Source organism: Egretta garzetta, unplaced genomic scaffold (genome assembly GCF_000687185.1).
Source record: "Egretta garzetta isolate BGI_Z169 unplaced genomic scaffold, ASM68718v1 scaffold2, whole genome shotgun sequence".
NCBI lineage: Eukaryota > Metazoa > Chordata > Aves > Pelecaniformes > Ardeidae > Egretta > Egretta garzetta.
Genome location: NW_009258894.1, coordinates 313,060 through 336,071, shown reverse-complemented (window position 1 = coordinate 336,071; position 23,012 = coordinate 313,060). Strand labels below are relative to the sequence as shown.

The following is a 23,012-nucleotide window of genomic DNA, read 5'->3' as shown; positions in this document are numbered from 1 at the left end:
AGTGCCTGTAAGAGCAGATGCTTGGCAAGTCTATATACGCCAGCAAGAACATCATTCAGTTTTATGCACACTTCTGTTTTCTAGCTTGGCATAATTCATTAGCACACTCTACAGAATACTCCATAAAACTGGATTTGGCTTTAATGTTAAGGTTCTAATGACTACGGCGTTGTTTAAGAAAACAAAAACAACAGACAGCATACACACAGTAGTCTCTCCTCTAATATTAAAGTTGATGTTTATATCTGATAGAAAAAATACACAAAGGTTTTTTTTCAAGATACAAGCAGGAATAACAAAGTAGTCTTAGTTTTTTTAATGTTCTGCTTTCAGCATTTAAAATAGTGACACAGTGTAATTTTTATGGTGGCAAAGCTTGTTTGATAGCATGTAATGAAATTAGTACAGTATGCACACTTCTGTGGCTTATTTCATCCGCACTCTAATACAGAGATTCTTAAAGGGAGCAATATATAAAGATGAGGTCAAAGCTTTGATTAAAGACAGCTGTACTGTTTTCCAACCTGTTATGTCACAGCATTAGGTAGAGGAATAAATAAACAAATACAAGCCTAACCTGATTTATCTGTGTGTCCCCACATAAATTTGTGTAATGTAAAAACAAATAAAGCAAAGCTTTGATGGAGGTTGAGCAGAATTTTCAACATCTGTGCAGATAAATTTAATTTATTCAAAAAGAAAAAGCAGCATTAGTGCATCATGTAAAAGCTGATTTAAATGATTTCATATAACAGAAAGCATATGCACGAGCTAAAACAAATTGAGTTTGCCCTTAAAACCCTTTTCACTCAGACAACCATTAATTCTGAGTTTTCCACTACAATAATGTTAAATTATTTATTCTTTTTTATTCTCTTTTTCTTACACATTCCACTAACCACAGTTAAAAGTCCCAGGGGCAGCAGCACCCTAAATGCCTTCTGCGTAGCATCAGGCAGGTACACTTCGCAGATCGCTTCTGTGTATCTTTACGGGCAGATCCTTAAAGCTGGTCAGGTAAAATAAGCTAAGCATAATACCTTAAATAGCTGAACATAAATGAGTTACAAGTGTTTGAATATTTTTTAAAAAAATAATCTTTCCACTATAACACATTCAGACGAAAGAAATAATCTCTATGCGACAATAACTCACTGTAGTGGAGCTACACTAGCTTATCTCTGCAGCTAGGGACAGACTACTAGGAAGACCAAAGGTATTTTTTCCTGAAAATTAAAGATTAGTTAGAATGATAAACTCCGGTCTGAAACTTACCAAAAAGAGTTAAAGTGAGAACTAAAAATTCACAATAAAAATACTGCATATGCATCTGAAAACTATAGCTGAAAAAAAAGCATAAGATTAATACCATTTCTTTTAACTCAAGGCAAGACTGTAAAAAGTCTGCATGTGATTTTTGAAATCATACAGGCGCACAAAGTATCACCTCGACTGAAAAAGATGATGAATACGGACTGTAATGTTTTAAAGACCCTTTCCTTATGGAAGAGCTTATCAGCTTGTGCTTTAGGGAGACTGTTATCACACCTTTAATTCTCCAACACAATCTGTACCTCTGCTTAACTTCTCTGAAACTCTGATCACGGTGAGCATACATGCAAAACTCCCATTGACTTTTTAAAATATTTTGGCCTTTCCTGGATGCCAGTCAGCAAAAGAAAGAGTATTAAAGAGTGTCAAGCCCAATAAGCCGCTATCATTAAGAAACCTCTAACTGAGAGCACAAACCTGAGGCCTGATACTGCCCCTCTGAGAGGCAATGAGGATGGGAATAGAATGAGATTGAACTCCTCGAAACTTCAAGGAGGGCTTACACCCACCTCAACGTACCTCTGACCTCGGTGGCTCCAACAAGAGGAAAACAATGCTCTTACAAGAATACCTAAGTATGCAGGAAACATATGCCCATCTGTGTGCTTTATTTGTCTTGTGGAACTGATCTAGTATGAAGCACTGTTTTATCCTTTTTTTTTTTATTCCCCTTCTTGAACACCAGGACGGTAATCTTCTTCAGAAGTAATCCACATAGAGAGCTCCTGCACATTGTTCTGTCGGACTTCAGTATGCCAGAAAATTGCATGTTACAGTACCTACAGGGGTCAAGACAGATTCCTTCCTTAAAGCCAGTTAAGAGAAAAACTCCGAGGTATGGATTCCCCAGGGGGTGGGGAGGAAAAGACAAAACACAAGGTATTTTTGAGTCATTAAACTACTTATTAAAAAACCCACAAAACTAACCCCAAACTTCACAGTATGAAAAATGAATCCTTGCTCTTCACTTTCACTGCCCCCCCCCCCAAATGCTCTAACTTAGATTATTTTTTAATTGTCAACTTGGGATTTCATTGTTGATTTTAGCAATCAGATAGTGACAAAACAAACATACCAATTATTTTCACAAAATCTGGCTATTTATTGAAACAGCGAGAAATTAAGTGATCCTGTCTTACCACCTGGGCTTTACGAGCCATTCATTACATTGTTTTAAGCCCCAGAATAACAGTCTTTACCAATTTTCCACATCAGTGTAGGTGTTTCAGTCAGATCACTAGCACTGAATAAACTTGTGAGTGAAACCATAAAAAAGCCACGTATTTTTAAAGGTGACTCGGCAACAGGGACAAGATCCGAAAGTCGCATCTTTCAGCCTCTGCATTTTTGCCTTTGTTTAGAATGCTAGAAGAAGCCATCCGGAAGGAAGAGATTATGAGTATCTAGAAACTAGCTGTTTGACAGAGACAGAAATGCTGATAATGAGTGGGTTGTGTCTGCCTTTTTTGGCTGATCACAACAGAGGTCTGAAGCAAAACAGAAACTCTTGATGTGTTTGTGTAAAGAGGCAGTAGCATAAGGGCGGGCAGCAGGAGTTCAGCTGAAGTTCAGGGCAGATGCTGCCACTGGTTTACACTGCAGGAAAGTCAAATTGCTTCCGGATTTACCTCCTCCTCCTCCCAACATCAGCGTTGAGCCATGCTGTGTCGCAGAGTCACAATGTCAGTAGGAAAGCAGTCTTTTAGCAGGATACCACGTTCACGATGGCAGTCCAGCTCTTCAATAAATCCATACCAGTAGATGACTAATCCAGGGCCAAATCTATCAAGCAAAGAGGAAAATGAACTTACTTAGGTGATTGTACGAGGTAAGCGTTAATTCCCCACCTCTGCCATTCCAACACAAGTAAATCTGTTCATTTCACTGCAAAAGTGGAGAGAGTATTTGACCTCCATTTAATTTTAAAATTTTAATCAGTGTTGAAGTGATACATGTCATTAATACCTGATTCCATGCATAAAAATGCTATTTAGAGACTCAAACAATCCCCATCAGTTTTGGTTTTTTTTCCTTTGAATACTCTGCCCCTATCAGTAAAAAAAAAAGACCTATGCCTTAAATATTAAATAACATTTAGTATTTTTGATACATACAGAAGTCTCTTGCCACACACTCTGCTTTTTCAGATTTGGGCGTGCAGGCATTAAAAATACGGGGGTTTACGCAAGTCCCAGTTCATGCAGATAATACCACGAAGATAACAATGAATCCTTAAAATATAATCTCTACAAGGAGCTGTTATTCAGGTAATTATTAACGTAAAGCACAATTAAAAAAAGAAAGTTTCTGCTGTAAGGTCTCTGAAACGTGCCCCAGGAATTCCTCAGATATCGCTAAGTCTGACTGATCCCCACTAGGCAGTCTCAGGAAGCAGCCCCGTGGACTATTTTACCCATCAGGAAGTTCAGACCTTCAGGCTGGGTTCATAAAGAAGTAATCACTATCAATCACTGTATACTGCGATATGTTTTGCACATCAGTTTCACGTTTTTCCTACTGAGAGCACTTAATTAAAGGGCAGCACTACTTTTGGTGTAGTGTTGCAGGAATTTTACAGTGAAATCATAAATTATGAATGTTGGGTTAGTAAAAGGATGTCTAAAAACAGAACTGCTTTCTGTAGTCTAACATTACAGCAGTCTGTACAACATTAGGCCAAAAAGCTTTTTCTTTCCTTGATTTATTATATGCTGTAGTGAACTTGCCAAAAACAACAGTGCAGGATGAGCTGTTAGATACCGTCTGTACAAGAAAAAGTTCAATAGAATGTCATGTGATGGTTTATATGCAGAGCCCTGCTCGGGACTCAACCAATATGGTCGCCAATTTTTGTTAATGTTTAATTGCAGTAAAAACGTGTTGGGGGGGATGCACGGTAACCTAAATCTCCACTTAGCAGACAATACAAGCACTCAAAGCTGTGGGTAGTGCCAGACTGGCTTCATTAGGGTGGTTTCTTTCCAACAATGGAGGGAAAACTCTATTTGATGTGCTCATGTAATGGAACAGGCATCAAAGGAAGAAGAAACCCCTGTGGCTTCCTCCTGCAGTTTCAATTAGATACGGTAGTCTTTTGCCCGAAACTGCTGCATAGCATTGCAACATTTCGGTTTATGGCTACTACTCTTCAGCCTAGAAGTGGCCGCAGTTTAGTGGCAAAGTAAATTACCCCTCAGCATAGCTGAGGCAGCCCTGGCAAACGTCTCTTTGCGACTGAAAGATGCTATTAGAAAGTGGCAAGGTTAAAACTCCGCCAAATCCAGCTATAGTAGCGAATGTGTTCAAACATGTTTAGCATTGAATAAAGCGCAGACTAAAAAGCGGCTCATACCAAAGGACAGCCTTGCCTACACGCAACTCCCAAGTTTTCTCTGGATGGCCAACAACTTCACCCTCTACTGTGTCTGAGGTCCTCCCTCTGTTTGCCTTTGCTGAAGCTTGTGTGGGGCCACGACGTGCAGGGCCTCGCTGCAAGGAGGAGGCCGGCCAGCTCAGCAGCAGCGAGGAGCAAAAGGGCAAGTGAAGCCAAGGGTTGGTGGTCACCGCCTCTGAGAAGAGGCAGTAACTTGCTGATGCCGGACGGGCCTACTCGTGTTAGTTCGAGACTACAGATCTGTTCCCACATCAACCAAACATAGAGAAGGGACAACTGGGTGGGGATGTACTTATGTACTAAACAAAGTTATTTAAAAAGCAAAACTCCCCAGAAGACAGGGAGCAGACCGTACGTACATTTCTAATGGGCTATTTCATGCAAGGCAGAAGCTATGAAACGTACACGAGTACTTACTCATTACCAGTGCGTGTGCCAGGTAAAATCTCGGCGCTAATGAGCAGCTGCTCAGCCCAAGTTTTGGAGGGCTCATTTTGCTCTGTGTGGCAGTCTGAATCCCCTATCCACCATAAACACATGGGGCAGTGTGCTTAAGTCATTTGTTATTTTTTGAAACTGTAATTTTTAATAAAATTAGTATTTCGAGACTCCTCAAAAGGCTAATTTATGTCTTTCTAGCAAATCTTCACAGCTCAAGCACAATTTTTCAGGAATATTTTGAGCTTAAAAATTATGTTCAGAAATGCCAAGTTTGACGATAGAATGTATATACAAGAACATCTCTATGCTGTTAATTGCAGGAGCAAGTACATCTTTAGCATGAATCCATCCATCAGTCCTGCTTTTGACTGTGTTATTACAGCAAAACTATTTGCCCTGTGCTGCCTAGGTTGCACTTTTTTCCGCCTATATTGTGCCATTCCTTCTATTATAGCTCTATATCACACAGTCCGTATCACATAAAAACCATACCATACTTCTGTTTAAAAACACTTAAGTGCAGTACTTAAGACCAAAATGAACTTGTTGGCACATTAAGCACTTGCCACTGACTATCAGGAACTCCTGCTGCTAAGTGCTAATTTCTCTCTCATTAACACTCAGAGTTGGCAAATGACAAACAATGCCACTGGTTAATTACTGCTGCCTTAATTTGAAGACACTTAACCTTTTTGTGGAAGGGGATGAGGTAGGGAAGTGTAACCTAGAAGTAAGAATTATCCTTTATAATTTGACTCCTTCCGAAGTGCTGATATGACACCATGAAGAACGAAATTCAATGCTGTGAATTATAAAGTAAACCTACAAATGTATTTCTGCATCAATCATAACATTTAACAAGTTAGTAACTAACCTTGGTTTACACAGGAGAATAAACTAAAATGACAGAATGCTTACTTAGTATTGCTATGGAAAGGGGGACTCATTTAGTAGCTCTGAGGAGGAGGAAAAAAATCTCTGAATGTGCCAAATGGTTCTAAAACTACTTAGATACAGCATGCAATATAGGCCAGGTTATCCCATTTCATATGAGAGACACACTGGAGAAAGTTTAAGCTTAGAACGAAAATCAAGCTTAGAAGGTAACAAACTATGGACTCCAACAGATTTTGTTCTTGCTCAGAAAAACTTTATAAATCCCTAAAAATGTGCTTAACTTGTATTTTTCCTCCCCTGTCTTTAGTTCTTACCCTGAAAAGCTTAGGTGTGCAGGAACGTGGCAAAAAGTTACACAAAACTGTAGTTTTACCTATTCCAGTGAAACTTACTTTTAGAACTTCACTTTTATGTGGAGTTTCTTTTTATAGCTGAAAAGAAATCCAAGTAACTAAAGTTTGGTTAATTCCATGCAGTAAAAATAGAATAAACAGGAAATACACAGGCAAGCTTCCTTCAGAATATAATAAACATGGCAAGTGAAAATTGTCCACATAGGTTGCATCAGTTTACTTAAAAATCAACCAATAAACATGTAGTTATCATTGTATAAATCCTGGTTTAGTCATTGTCTAGTCTTGACACTGGAATTTGTGACTACAGGGCAGCCACAGCCAATTTAGCTGCATTTTAGTGCAGGGTCAGAATGCCAGAAGTGCCAAAAAGGAGGTAGGTAGGCTTATGATGACCCCATGGCATGGCAAGAGGAGAGCAGGATTACAAAAGCCCATGGATTAGTTTAGGACACATTTAGACTTGGTATAGAAGACTAAATTTAGTCTAAGTACTAAGGGCAGCAGCGGTGTCTTTCAAAGAAGCAAGTGAAGGATTTGAGATAGATGCTGGAGACAGTAAAATACAGTTTGAGTATAGTTAAATATAGTTACAGGCTCAACAGTGCTTTAGATAAAACTTATGTCTGACCGTACTACTCTAAATTAGTCAGCTTTGCACTAGTTTAAGAGTGCTCAGAGGATCTTTTGTACTGGTTTAATGACACCAATTTTGAAAGAAACCCATGGTCAATGGAGTATAGATTTGTACATCGATAATCCTGGGACACTGGGCTTTGTTCTTGGAGTTTCACAGAAAGATGCTGAAAATCCAGGACAGTAAAATTCAGTCAACCCAAAGCCAAATGGTTCTTTTTCTTAGAAATCACATCTTCATATAAACCAAGGGATCACTTAAGAAATAAATGGGAAAGAAAAAACTAAGTAGCATGTGAATTTGGGTTTAAGTTGCCCTCCAGTTGAACCAGTTTTGTGCTAGAAAAGAAAAAAGACTTATTTATTTATCAAAGTGGCCTAGTAGGCTCACACATATTCTACTTCACTTCAAGAGCAACTACTTTCTAGTAATGTCTTTTCTTCTGGAATGCCTGTGTGGGGTCCATACTAGCTTCTAAGGATTTGCCTAGACATGTGGCTGTTGCGAGTGAATTTTTTCACCATCAAAAGCCTTGCATGTGGTTTTATGAAAAATGCATTTTCAACACACTGCTCAATACTGAGCAGAAATGTAAAACATCTTGCAATTGTTTTAAAATAAATGTTCACTTTATTTATTCTTAGTCGATTTGTTATAGATGGGTTGTATGCATCTCGGCGTAATGTAAATAATTTTGATTCCAAGAGACTCTCATAATGAAATGCTGGCATATGAATTATTATTTCTAATACGCATGTATGTAAGCAAATATTTTATCAAACAGATTCAGATGAGTATTCACGTTACACAAAAGCATAGCAGTCTACCTGGTTGGTGATTTCAATTATGAAGGTCACATCGGAATGTGTCTTTGAAGGACTGCATTTTGGTCCCTTGCTTTTTAATGTCAGATCATTAACAGTGCCAGCTAAAAAGCTGGCTTTGTTCCCTTGTTTTTCTTTTTAAATATCAAGAAAATCAGAGCATTACCACTTGTACATCACTACTTATTTCCTGGGAAAAGGGAATTACAAATATTCACAAATAAATTAGTACATTCTAATCAATTTAACACGGCTTTTGAGAATCACAGTTGTGAGCAAACTGGTTTTACTTGTAGTACCAACAAACCCTGAAGACACAAGAATTAAACCCCCCTATAATATCTAGTAAGTAAGTTTACCGTTTAAGGATTCATAACTTTTAGTTTACTTGTAGAAGTCTCATTTGTGTCAGTGGAGGGAATTTAGATATTGGCAGGGCTAGGCTAGTAGGCAACAACTGCAGACAACATTTTCAAGTAAGGTCAATTGGCATCAGTCAGCCAACTTCCTTACGTCTAGACCAGTTTACGACTGCTGATGACACAGCGTTATATATCTTGGCAAACATTTAATAGCCACTGCCCAGAAACTGACTTTGATTAGCAAGAGATTTTCCATTTAAACAGCTACCACAAGCTAGTTCAGAAGTCTGCAACAAGGTGTTTCTGCTACTGTTCATTTATATAGAGATTTAGAATCAAAGGTACTTGTGCATAAAGACAGTGCATTTTAAAAACTCTGAATGCAATTTAAAGATAACGGTGGGGTTTTATTATCCCTGTCACTTTTTAAATCCTCCATGCACTTTTGTGATCCAGTCACACACACACACACACACACACACACACACACACTGATTTAAATAAAAGATGCCTTCAGTGCATTACACTGCAGCTGATTTTTTTGACTTGACCAAATCTGGTCAAAAGACAGAAAAAATATAACCCAATACTTACTAAAATCAAGTAACTGAATAATATTTTTTGCTTGAAAGATCTGATCCTTAACCTGTAACTCAGAAGGCTACAACATTTTGGGGCCCAACTCCCTTAAGCTGCTTAATATTGTCTTCCGGCAGTAACAACTGCACAAAAATATATTTGCTTGCAAATGTGGCTCAAGAAAAAGCTTAACAAGTTCTGATCGCATACTTTTAAAGATAATAGGAAACTTGTCCATGGCACTAGCGAGCACTACATCAAGCCTCACACAGAGAAGTTATCAGCATATTATGTCTCAAGGATCCAGGCATCCAGTTTATGCTGCTTAAGGTAAAATTAAGCAAGTAAAACCTAATCTGCTTTAAGCTTTGATGTTACCACAGTAGTTGGGGTAAATCTTATTTTTACTGAAGACAAGGAAAAAAAATTAAAGTCTATTAATATTCTATGAGACTCCCACTTCCAAGGAGTTTTTGACTCAAAAGTGGGAATTTCTTTTGGGCTGAGAAAGGTAGGCATTTCCATGAATGCCAGATATTGATATTACATGCTATTGACGTGGAAGTTGGAGCTGTCAGGTGAAAAAAAGGTGGATGGAAACTAATATCAGGCCTCTGTCTCTATCGTCACACCTCTCTTGGATATGATTAAATCTTAATGAGCTTTTTTTTTTTTTTTACACTAGCTGTCTTTTTAACTCAGCAATGACACTGTTAAGGCATCAATCACATAGCAGCATTTCATCAGGCTTACAATATGATTTAATTGCTTTTGGCATTTGGAGAAATAAAAACAAATCAAGTGATATTTATGTGGATATAAGAGACTGTTTAAAATATTTTAGAATTTTGCACAGCACAATTTTTAAATGCATATTAATAGAATGCAGCAAAACTGTAAAAGTCACTGTCATTAAAATATTATAAATACAATATAACTTTTAGCTGCATAATACATTTTTAATAAACAAACTGTCGAAACACATTATTCACTTACACTTATTCATTCAGATCTGAGTACTGTTCTCCAGGCAAATAAAGGATTTTTATAATCCTCAATGACAAGTTAGGGTTTTTTAAAAATATAGTTCTCATGGAAATTAACTCTTAAAAGCTATGATTAAATAACATTAAGGTTACACTGATTTACAAGGATCAAGGCTTTCTAAGTGAAGACTGATGCAGTGAGTGAGAAAGAAAACACATACTGGCTCAAGGCAGCTTGTCATTAAGACCAGAGAGCCTTGAGTGAACTTTGAATTTCTCAAGTTTTGCTGGTTCATGTCCTAACTTCTATTAATAACATATTATTTTGTTATTTATTAATAGTATTCCAGATGCTCATCTCTGAAAGTGGCTGTGTGTACCTAAGGTAAAACATTTCTTTTTTCAGTCTCATAACAGACATAACAGACAGTGTTCCAGATACCTTACTTGGTAATTTGGAGATAGGTCCAAGTTTCCCTGAACTATAAGGACCTTACTTCACTTAGCCACCTCAACGCAGGGCAAAGTGACTTCAGGCACCCTGGCTGACAGGCATAACTAAGCAAAAGAAGCTCAACCAAAAAAAATCTCAACCTGAAATGCACAATGTAAGAAAGCTTTCTACATCTTCTTTTTCAGAAGTTTCATAAATTCCTTTCTGATGGACAGAGTCTAATATTCTCTACTAGCTGTTGCATCTACATATTGGTCTTTTATAATTCAGGGTTAGCACATTGTTTTACTGTACCTCTACAAGTGCATTAATGTGTTCCTTTTCAAAGCAGCAATACCCCTCCATCCTGCAACATGCCATTTGATGACTAGTTTAGTAAAGCTTTGCTACTTCTATCCAAGTTGTGCTACTTGTATTTACCAGTTAGGACGCTGCAAGAAAGTTGCTGTCCATTGAAAAGGCAGGGAGAAAAGGTCGTTGGGTGCATTACAGAATTATTGCCTATACTGTCACTGGAAGCAATGCTTCCTGATCAAACCCAGGCAAAGAACGGTGCTTCCCGAGGTACTTGCTTGTTACTCAGTTTCCCTGAGAAAACCACATGCCATTCGTTCACCCTCCAGAGACTGTTGATGCAGGGCTGCGATTGTTTGATTCTGCACATTTGAAGCAGCGGATCAGTGTTGAGGGGAGTCACTGAGGTTATTTCAAACATTCTGTTAAACTCACAGCAGTCCTCCCAAAGGAATGCTTGGCTGCAACCTACCTCTTATCCCGCGTGACAGAACACATGAGAAAAGCTTTTGAGTACAGTTAAATTGAGGTCCAGGCAGCCGTAAGTGCTGGTCAACTCATGTTGCCATTAGGTGATTAATAGTTGTTTATTTTTAGGGCTGGAAGCAACAGGCCACCCTAAGGCCAGTGCAAGATGATATCTGAATAATCTGTGAGCGCCTCATAGTTTGCAGCAACCCGTTCTTTCTGTGCAGCTGTTTTTCTGGTGACAGCGTTGGCCACAGCGATAGGGCATCCCAAAAGTGCATTTAACAGGGGACACACAGCTGCTCTCACAGCAATGTATTTTTGTTTACTAATTTTTGTAAAATAGAACCAAACTAACTGGAAAAGTTGTTCAGCAAATTTTGATAGCAAAAATGCTGATAAATAAATGTACTATATACCTGTGTGTTTAGCATTTGGCTGAGTATAAATCTTGGAGCCAGCATTAAAGCTACCTCAAGACATTTTGAATGAATTATTAGACAATTCTGTATCTCCAAATCCTTATACACAAATATACAATAAAACAAACAATGTAACAGATGAATTAACAAATGGAGGACAGCTCGTTTGGGCTTCCAACTTCCCAGATCAGAGAATTAGTCCAAGACGGGATAGTAAATCACACTGAGTATCTTCACACAATGTTGCTTAGCAGTTAACTGCCACACACACTATTGTGCATAATTGACAGGCAGAAATATTTTATGTGTGATGCTGCACTTAAATTTACTGTCTCTCAAAGCGTAAGTCACCTATCCATATTAAGCAGGGAACAGATGAAAAAGAAAGTACTGCGTCTGCTGCCCCTTCATTACCCTGGCACCCGGTGCCCACCCAGAAGGAAAGCAAACGCCTCCTCCGACCTGGAATATTGTTGCTGCCCTTGGAATCTGCTGGCAAACTGTAATTGTGCCTGGCATTCACTCTTTTTATTACGAATCTATCACTTAGGTCTAATGCCTGAGGCTCTTCAGCTTGTCTCCCAGTTGATACAGTATCTGTACAATCCAAGTTGGCCGTGTCCCACTTCATAGTTGAAAATAACTTAATTTTTAGTTGTTACTCAGAAAAAGAGTGCATCCTGAGATAAGTAGCAACTTGTATTGCCTGCAAAATACCCAGTCTCTCAAAAGACTACAAGACCATTTCACATGGTTTTAGTTGGAGATTGTTCTAGGGACTTTAGGAGACCATCAAGGCAATTTGTAGAATTGTTACATTCATTATTAGATCAAGTAAGTGCATAACTGGGGATGTGCAAAGAAACCTACTTTCCTTCTCTACATGGAACAGCTTTTTGCCTTCTGTCTCCTTCACTTTATATACACACACACACACTCTTTATTTGTATCTATCAGCCAAACACAGCTCTACTGCAGGCACCTTCTGAAAAATTCATAATGCTATTTGGATTTATTTACAACTTATTTGTTCTTTCTTAGTATATACCTATTCTAGAAACAATTTAATTTCAACTTTCTTTGCTTACCATGCACTGAACCTTTCTGGGCTCACTGTTAAGGCACATAATTCTGTTCAAAAGGAAGATATACAAATGTACATTGGCATGTACAGGAGCCTAGAAGGAGGGAGAGGAAGACTCAGAGGAAAATGCTATCACTTGTGAAGGTTTAAAAGCAATAGCAGATTAGTCGAGATAGCCAGTGACATATTACAACCCATGTCTGATGAGAATTGAGCCAGAAGTCTGCAACATGATAAAATCACATTAGTATGAATATTTTCCCTCATACAAGAATATGTTGAAAACAGTGCAAGACAAGTTGGACTCCTTATTCCTGCGGGTTGTGTTTTTTTTTTAATCTTTGCCATGCAATCGCTAAATCGATCTTGTGTCAAGTCATTTACCCTATATATGGCATTTATACGTTAGCTGTTCCCAAAGATGGTATGAAGGTTATTATCCCAATAGCCACAAGGTCTCTGTGTTAAATATAGCAAAACCCTTTTAGACAAATTCAAAACAAACTGAGAGTGACTGTAGGTTTTTTTCCCAAAGGTCAGCATAACACACACACCTGTACTAATCAATTGGAAGACACCATAAAAACTGCTGTATCGAAAATGGGAGTCTAACATCATCAGTAAGATATTAATAAAACCCATGCAAGATTTTGCAATATTAACATTATGTGTGATACAAAGATTTTTCCCAGTTTTTGTTAGTTTAGGTGTCTGGTAAACATAATTATTAAATATTTTTAACATTTTAATAAAACATAAAGGAAGAAAAAAAATCCATTAAGTATAAAACTTCTAGTACTGAATAATCTTCTGCCTCAACTGTTTCTCTTACTCAGTTTTACTTTATATGTGGTGTATGTTATAGAAGAACATTGTTGGTTGGCAGTCTTATAAAGGCATCAAAGATAGAACCAGCAGTCTCTTTTTAAACAGAAGAGAAAAAATATGAGTTACTGAGCTGCTAGTCCTATTCAGTCCTGCTCCCTTTAAGACAAAAGCAAAACTAATAGGAAAGAAAAGCAACAACAAGAAGAAAAATAATGAAACACAGCTTTTCCCTCCAAAGGCAAGTTAGCCTGGAACATCACGAACAGGCGAACACCAACCAGTTTTACCGACCTTTCTGAGACTTGGCTAACTTCCACCTGAGCAGTTACCTTCTCACTTTTTGCTTCTTACATTGCCTAAAAGCTCAGAGCAAGTATATTAAGTGGTGAGAATAGTATCTGTCACAAGCAGCTGCCTTTCCCTCTCCCTTGTCAGCCAAAAAGCTGCGAGGACTTTTTTGTTTCTTTAAAGTGCTTATTTTCTGGTGGTCTCTCTGTGCACGTGATTGCAATGCCAAAGCATGCCATACGTTCAAAATGTAATGAAGGACAGAGGTTAAAAACAGCTCCCGAATTCCATGGCTGCTGTACTCCTACAGGACCCTCCGGAGAAAACTGTCTCTCACACGAAGCTCCTTGTCGTGAGCTGCTGTAATGCAGCTTAAGGAGAGGCGCTGACATAAGGTTTCCATCTGCTCCAACCTCAGCACAGATCTTGGAATATGCTGAAGATGGGAATGACACCTTCAACCTGAACTGAGTAATGGAAGCCCAATATAGATAATAAAAGCTACTTAAGATATTTTTCCTGTCAGTCCCCTCAGTTTATAGCACTCTTAGAAAAGAGGGGGGGTTCCCTGTCTGGTCAAGGCAGACCACTGTTAGCTGGACGGGGGAAAAAAAAAAAAGAAACAAAGTCAAAAGAAAAAAAAAAAAGAAAAGTAGAGTCAGTAAATAAGTGAGAAGGGAGAACAACTGCACCTCATCAAATTAAACAGCCAGTGAACATTTGGGCAGTTTGAACTATTTCCTTCTACTTCTAGGATCTTTCCATACCAACCCCTGACTTTTGCCAAAGATTTGAAAATCTTACTGCATCCTTGAGGCATCAAGTTTTTTATAAATGAATATTTCTACACTGGAGATGATAACTTGTACACATGGTTTTAAATAACTGAATTGACTTAGAGGTAGGCCTGCGCACAACAGACTAGCACACCTTAGTCAGATATTACGCATCACTACACACCAATACAAACAACTCAGCAAGTCTGGCACCCTCTTCCTGAAGCACGGGATGAATCTGCAATGGGATTTGGAGCTTTTTGGCACCAGCTCTTTGCTACGTGGAATTCCTCTAATGGCAAAGTTATTTCCATCAGCTACTGAGATGCAAACTGACTTGATTATCACTGAAATAGTGTGGTTATGTTCTGTCCTGGTTACACAAACCAGCTACCCAGTAAAAAACCCAGCTGCCTCATACTCCTCCTCCCATCAGAAGTATCTGACAGCAAAATGTATAAATGGACGCAGGAATACACATATTTTTTGCCCTCAAGCCTCCCTAGGCCTAAAGCACTAGGATGAACTGGTAAAGGAAAACTTGCACTGCTCAGACAGGTATTGTATTTTTGCTGAGGGTAAATAGGACTTCCACTTAGGGACTGGAAAATCTCCCCTTCTCCACAACTGCTAAATCCACATTAACATTTTTAAAAGCTATTTCTCAAGCCATACCAATAGATTAAGCATTATTTTTAGTTAAGTTCAAAGAGAAGAAAGAGTACAGCTTTGCCTGCTTTACCTGATTTCACTATGGCAACAGCAGAAAAACGGTAAATTCAGGAGATTAAGAGAGCCATACTTCCAGCTGAACCAGCAAAAATAAGAATTAAAAATTAATTTATCATTTCTTGCTTACCTACAGGCACTTTTGAACCATTCTTTAATTAAAAAAAATCATCAAGTCAGACCACATATAAAATGACAGAGATGGTATAGAACAGTATAGAACAGCTTCTATTTGCTTAAGTAATGTTTCCACTTTAATGTACTTATTTGCTTAACATTGCCAATATTGAGTACTGTGCAAATTTATGGAAATCTGACTTTAAAGAGCTTTGTGGTACTGAGTGGTTTTTAAATTTTTTTATATACTTATACTGAAGTGACTTGATGAGTTTCTGGAATAAATGAAATATAACTGAGTAGCACGTAACGATGTCTTGTGACATGCTGTGAGGTAATACAGGCAGTAACATGTCATCGCTGTGGGTAAAATAAGCTGATTGGCTTTACACTGGTTTACTTTGCACAAAAGTCTGTCCCATGACTATAAAAAAGGATGGATAAAACCTGATAGATCTGTAAACTTTTTCCATGGGCATCTAGGGACAACTGTGCATGTGCACAGTACGTTTCATATATATTGCAGGAGTCGGGAGATTGTCTAATATTTATGTTAGAGGAACCCAAACTGTATTTCACTTTTTAGAAAACAAAACAAACCCAACCCAGATACTATATTTGGATTGCTACTGTGTAAATATATAATAAACAAAACCTAATAAAAAAGCAGATGTGGTGACAGTAAAGGAAAACTTTTGCCTTGTTGATATCACTGTCTGGCAGCCATGACCAATCTTAAAACATTCGTTGTCTTAAATAGTAAAGATCCAGAAACTAAATTAAACATTTTTTAGCCAATGTTCAAGTTACCCACTTTTTTACCGCAGATAACTATTCTGACTTTTGTACACGATCTGCAATTTAACTACCATGCCTAAATTATTGCTACAGTTCTTTTCAAACCTACACACAGATAGATATACAGCCTATAATAAAGAAATGATATTTCCCTTTGCTTTCCCACAGGAAGAAGGAATCAATCTGTGTAAGAGTTGATCGGTACAGGGACGCAAAGTGATGCAGCTAAGGAAAGGGTAAAATAATCCTCCAAGCACTGGGAGAGAAATTTTCAATAAAAATAAACACTTGCTTAGCCCTCATCTGGAAACTGTAGACAGGTCATTCAAGACAGACATATAATAGCTAAATATGGAGCAAGGCTACTGCAGTGCCCAGGGAAATGAACAGTTGCTCATAGGAAAGATGAGTTCAGCCACTCCAGCCTAGGAAAGCAAAGGCTACGAAGAGGTGTAACCATCCTCCACGTCTGGGAGACCAATACTCTGCATCTAGAAAAAACTTCCCATGAGGGCAGTGGGACCAAAACGCTTTAAATGCTTTTAAAATCCTGCTTTGTAGGTTTAACAAACAGGTTCTAAGACATGGTGTTTATGATAGCTGGGGATGAGACACAGTGACAAAATCTTACACATGTCTAAATGCAGTACAGGAAACCGATAATACAAAGTACTTTCAAGCAATTTGAAATGATATTGTCACTGCTAAAAAAATTAAACACAGACCCAAATGTTTTTTCCCCTACCTGAGGAACAAAGACAAAAGCCTGTATAAGACGATGTATATTTCTAAAATGAGATACCAGAGTTATACAGAATGCAGGAAGATAAAGAGTTTTAAAAAAGCTAAGATTAAAAGGAATCTCATTTTCAAATGAACAATATGAATCTGAACCATTGTTTATTTGCCTGCATACATAGCTTAATAATTTAGTTTTCATAAATAATGATGGACTGTCTCATTTTTATCAAAGGTAACATCTTCAAACTGTAAACGTTCTCTAGCCTTGGAAGATAAATACATGAAGACAAGCAAACTTTGCTAATTGCAGAAGTATATACAACTTTTCTAATTTCTCTTCTTGTTTTGACAATACATACACACAACCTCAAGCTCTTCTGGTTCAGTGTTATCCAGGTTACTCTTGCCTAATCCTCAAGCCTAGAGCAAAGTGAACAATCAAAGATATATAGAAAAAAATGTAAACAATCACCAAACCTAAGAAATCTGAGTAATAGCTCCATCACTAGTTCCCTGGCCTAGTTTTTAAGAAAAAATATTTTCTAATCTGTAAGCAGTACCCATGCCACTCACACACTCCATTTTTTTTTTTTTTAAATTAATTTCTAGATTCCTCTTAAAAGTTCTGTTTGTAATGTACACAGCTCATAAAAGGTTCCTGGGACCAGGTGACTGTCTCCTTGCCCCTGACTCACCTGTAGAAGTGAACTCAGTGTGGATACTGCAGTTCATAAAGCACAGAGCAATCTAATGGTAAGTGAAAGCATAAAATTCTCAGCAGAATTTTTACCTGTAAAACAACCTTCTGGCAGAGGTAAGCGTGTCGGGTGGGCTGCCTGCTCACGGAGCATAATGCAATGCCTGCCACCTCCAGCAAACCTGCCCGCCGTAAAAATGGCTGAATAGGGCTGAACATCTTTGCTTACAAATAGAGCTTAACTTAACAGTAAAACTGAACAAAGCAATAGCAACGGAATCAAATGTGACAGCAAACCCCCCATTTTATGCACACACTTTATTACTGTTCTTAACTTTGTGTTTGTATAGCTAGTGAATTTATGCTTCAGCATGTCTAAAACTGAATTACAGACACACACACAGGGGTAACTTTCTTTACAGTTGCCTACCCACTGAATGCATAAAAAAGAGGACGACTATTCCAGAGAAAAAAAGACTGTATGCTCAACTCCTTTGTTTTCCCTGTCCAGTCACTTACACAACAAAAATATTTACTGTAAGGATGAGCCATAAAGTGTCAGAAATTAGATTCAAAGTGTGAAGAAAGGACTACCTCTATCTACTTCCATATACTGCTTCTAGCAAGAATCCTTTTCATATTAACACATGTTTTTGGGATACTTAAACAAAAAATAAGAGGCATGAGAGATGAAAACCAGAATATACTATCACAGTGGATTTAGTCTTTCTGAAGACAAAAATGTAAAGAGATATGTGAAGCAGAAGTGTGGTGTGAAACATCTGGACAACAATTAAAATAAAAACCCCAGAAGCATTATGTTAGAAAAGCAGACAGTTAAGCCCCAGTCCTCATTCAGCATTAACTGGCACTTGCCAACAAACCTGCAATGAAGGCAGATGATAAATAAGTAGATAATAATAACAACACCTAAATGCTCATCCCACTTCAGAAATATAAATGGTCTAAGATAAGTTATATGAGGAGCAAGCAGCCAACTTTTCTGATTTTGTATATAGGGCTAAGTGAAATATTATCTGTTCTGAGGATTTTTTCCATAAAACCAGAGAAACAAATTCAACAATTTTAGTGTACTATCAGATTGGTGAGTTTAAATATGAAGCTCTTAATTTACAATAAATATTTTAGCTTGGTAGTTTAGTCTTTTCAATGACTAAAAAGAAAAACAATCCATCAATTGTAAAATTAAATGCCAGATTTGAAAATATTAGTTGGAATTAGTAAGCAAACTTGTTTTGGGATATTTCTGATTTATTAATCTATGTTAAAAAGATAATCTTTAAACATTTTTTTTGTCTTGCCCAAACACTAATTATTACAATGCTACCTTTACAGTAAGTGAAGGGTAAATATTTGGCTCTCAAGAACAGTCTTATGGGAAATGTGTATTATGTTTACTGATATCTGATGATGAAATGTCAACAGGCTAAAATATTTCTATAATAAATTATTCCATTCAATAAAAGCATCAATAGTTTGCCTGGTTTTAAAATACAATTTCACTGTAATGCATTGAAAGAAATAGCACTAATGTAAAAGCCCTACCATGTGCATTAGTCCATATTAAACCACAGCCCCCTAGCCCCCTGCTTTAGTGTATTGTTAAAGGTCTGACAAACCCACAGCTACGAGGAAATTCAGAGATCAGACTAAAAATCTTTACTTACCACTTTGTGCCTAGATATAATAATTCACTGACTGTATTAAGCATAGGCCAGTAATTCTGAATTCCCTGTCTTTGTTGGTTTAATATAAACCCATTACAATAGACAGCATCTTAAAAAAAAAGAGCGCCTAACGTTACGGGCGTTGTGCATACGCACATTTATTACATAAAACTGTTTATATATGTGGTCTTTTTTCAAAACATGTGGGGGGCAAAATGGTTTTGATTACCTCACTAAAACACAAATAAAGAAATATTGACCATTCAATCAAGAGTTGCAGCCATTGGACTGTATGATAGGGACCTTCCAAATACAATTGAAGAAAATGTATCTCATAAATAATGCTCTGCCCATTAAGGTAAAGGCAGTCAACTGATAGTTCAGAGGATGCAATATGAAAAAGCAAGGTGGTCAGCATGATGACAAGGAAATTTCTGCAATAGTTCAAAATGAATTAAAAACATTAATAAACAAAAAATTACTCTCTTCTCGATACATAATCTCATTTACTACTTCTGATTTTTACACCTGTTTTGAAGCATTCCATCTCATTCACGATTCTCTTACATGAATGGAAGGTAAACAGATGCACTGAAATATCTCATGACACTAAAGCATCTCACAGTCATGTATTTTAATTTCTGGCATACATTATGATCCGTACTTAATGGATCCTCTGTTCTTATGCCATTTTGATTATATCAGCATGTATTTTAGTCATTGATCAGCAACTCCATTTGTCTTTTGTATCACAATTTGACATCAATACAAGAAACAGGATGAGATGCAAACAAAATGATACAGAATTACTAAATAATAGTTGATCATGAATTATATTTGCAATGCATGGCTTGTCACTACCGGATTTAACAGTAGGTAATGAATGCTTCTTTGCACTGCACTCCCGGAAATTCAATAAAAGCAAGAAAAAAGCTGCTTTCAGAGTAAAAAACAACTGCAATTACCATTTGCTTATCACATCTAAGGATTATTGGTCTTTCTTACCAAGAAGTCAGGGATGGACATGAGATGCCTCTTCATAGTTACTGTTATCAGTGACTTGGTGATCTCAGGTGGATCTCTAGTAAAGAGCACTGCTTCTAATAAAACCCAGCTGTAATTGGAATGCTCTCACTATTCAGCTTGGTCCCAGGAAGTTACTTTTCCAGCTGTAATTCCCAACTGTACAGACAGCAGAGAAGCAGTGCAGAATGCACTGCACCACTGTCTGGCTTACCAAAATCTGGAAACTCAACTTTTAATGTTCAATTTGACATCAGACTAAAAATGAAGAGTTTTAATGCAGAGGTTACCACAACAAAGGAACTCAACTACGTTTTGATTTAGCAACATTAAAATGTAGTCATTTTTGATCAAAATGATACACTTGAAATCTCTGAAGAAATGTTTCATTTTAGTTTGCTGAAACATATTTCAGCTTTAAACAGCATTCCTCCCCCCCCCCTTTCTTTTAATATGTTGGAATGTGGTTAGACTCCCTCAACTCTAATGATGTACCATAAAAAAAAGGAGGAGGAGATATCCTCCAGAGCCACAACAGCCATCCACATTAAATACAGGACGGCAGTTGTTGCTTTATTAAAAATTACATGAAAGAAAACATTTCAAGTTCACCCAAATAATTGATATATTCTCAGCTGAACTGAAGCAGACATTTCACTTTGACTTTTGTAGCAGAAATGTTGAAACTTATGAAAACTTTGTTCTCTGTCCAAAACCGCCCCCAACAGCCAAGAAAACATTCCTAAACAATTTTTCTGGAGTGACAATGATTATTTTTAAATAAAGGAAAGAATAGCACTATTATAAGAAATCAAAGAAACAGGTCATTTTGATATCTGAATAACCCAAAGGAATGTTTTGGCATAAATGAATTTATCTCCACTGCAGTCTGATGAAGCTTTTCAGATTTTTAGTACTTGCTTATCTTTGTTAATACACTCAGACATGCATATATCTTCTGAGAGGTCTGCTTTAATGGCTGAGCTTTAATGGCTCAGACGACAGGAAATGTTAAAAGACACAAAAAAAATTATTAGTGGTAGTTTGTTTTCCATGAACAATGCTATCCACTTTTAGACCTTCAGAAATGCATATTAAAACAACCCAAACCCAAAAAGTGGAAAATAGACAAATAAAAAACCAAACCACCCAAACCCACCCCAAAACTGGAGGTAAGCTTTATAACAAAAGAAACATTTTCAGCCAGCCAACTTTAACCCAATATTTATTTTGCACTTCACTGACCTGTCTTTTAACTTAAAGTTGTTTATAAATTATACGTGAAAAGATTCCTGGGGAATATGCTCAGAGATAGAGCGAACCTGATGATTTATATATTGCTGTAGTAACACAAAAAAGGGGTATAGCTATATATATGCTTACATTGACATGAAGATATATGTATATATAGGTGAGAGAGAGTATGCTCATGATGCAATGCTCTATACTAAATTAATCTTGGCTAAATTTTGGTTTTCCTCATGACAAGGCAAACGTAGTGAGACTTGAGTAACTTTATAACCAACTCTTTGCACCACCCCTGCTTTCTAATCCATAAATTTTGCCTTGTGTTAAAAGAAATGAGGTTTGTTTCTCTCTGCCCCCGCCCCAATAAATATCAAGTATAAATTTACTAAATTGATTAAGAAAAAGTATTGGATCAACAGGAATAATTTGCCCTTCTCACAGTGAAGTGTGACTGCTTTTATCTTTTCATGGGATTTACCTGAACTGAGGGCAATGCTTTGGTTTTAGAATTAATTTCATCAGGATTTCAATATAATGCATAAAAGGAATGTAAAATATTTGGTTTGGGGTATTTTTTTTGTTTTATTTATTTTGTAAACTAAACAGATTGTACAACTTATTTTCAGTGTAGTAGTTGATACCATACACACAAAATCAACATGAATATCGTAACACAACTTTTATTACAGGACAACCTAAATTTAGCAAGACATTGAGCTGAGTAAAAAGAAAGTTGCGTATTTTCTGAATGACTGACTTTTAAGAAGAAAAAATTTGGAAAGCACTGTTAAAATGGGTATTTCTATAATATGTTTTAGCTTGGCAAAGCCCCAAATACTCTTTACTTTTCATATGCTGACTGAAGTTGATTGCAAAATAGTTTTTTGCTTTCACTATTCAGTTTGGAAAACTAGTTTGGAACTTTATTACTCTCCTGGCCAAAACTCTCAATTTGTTAGTCTGATTTTATGAATGGGTAGAGAATTGTTTTGTGTACTATTACTATCCTTAAGCTTAAATAGCTTTCTCCTAGCTGTTTAACCTCTGATGTACCTAGAGAAAACAAATGTATTTGCTCATATTTGGCCCACGTACTCTTGAATACATTGGGACAAAACAGACATGAGGTACTGCAGACTGCCCTTTTTTTTTCTCTACTGAAAGTGACTGAGCACCTAAAGTGTTTAATTTGGAGGATAATACTTTAGTTGCTTTAAGAAGGAAAGTATAAGACTGTTCAGTATCTTCTAAATCATATATATTTAAATGTAAGTCAGTAGAAATCCACTCTAAAAGAAGTCTGGCTTGAGGCTCGGTACACATATTCACCTCATTTGGTTGACAGATTAGTAGACAATCTAAATTTTTGAAATATGAAATGTTCTAAACCTCAATATCTCTGAAAGTTCCAACCTTACCATGTTGGTTATCCATCAGTACTGAAGTATATAAAGACACTCAAACTCCATACACCTTTTAGCACATGCATGTTGTAGAACCATCTACTGTATTCACCTGGAACTAAGCACGTGCCCACTGTCCTACCTACTGG

The 23,012-nt window shown here is 37.1% G+C and overlaps 1 protein-coding gene across 2 annotated transcripts in view; it reads right to left on the bottom strand.

Moving 5' to 3' along the window:
* Nucleotides 1-1,396: 1,396 nt before the first annotated feature.
* CDIN1 (CDAN1 interacting nuclease 1) overlaps nucleotides 1,397-23,012 on the bottom strand; it is a 127,517-nt gene continuing 105,901 nt past the window's right edge. For both annotated transcript variants that reach the window (XM_009634159.2, XM_035889815.1), the window contains 2 exons: nucleotides 2,961-3,114; nucleotides 1,397-2,111 (listed from right to left, as the gene is read on the bottom strand). In XM_009634159.2, coding sequence (XP_009632454.1) covers nucleotides 2,979-3,114 — 136 coding nt within the window. In that variant the 3' untranslated portion in view covers nucleotides 1,397-2,111; nucleotides 2,961-2,978. The remainder of the gene's footprint in view (nucleotides 2,112-2,960; nucleotides 3,115-23,012) is intronic.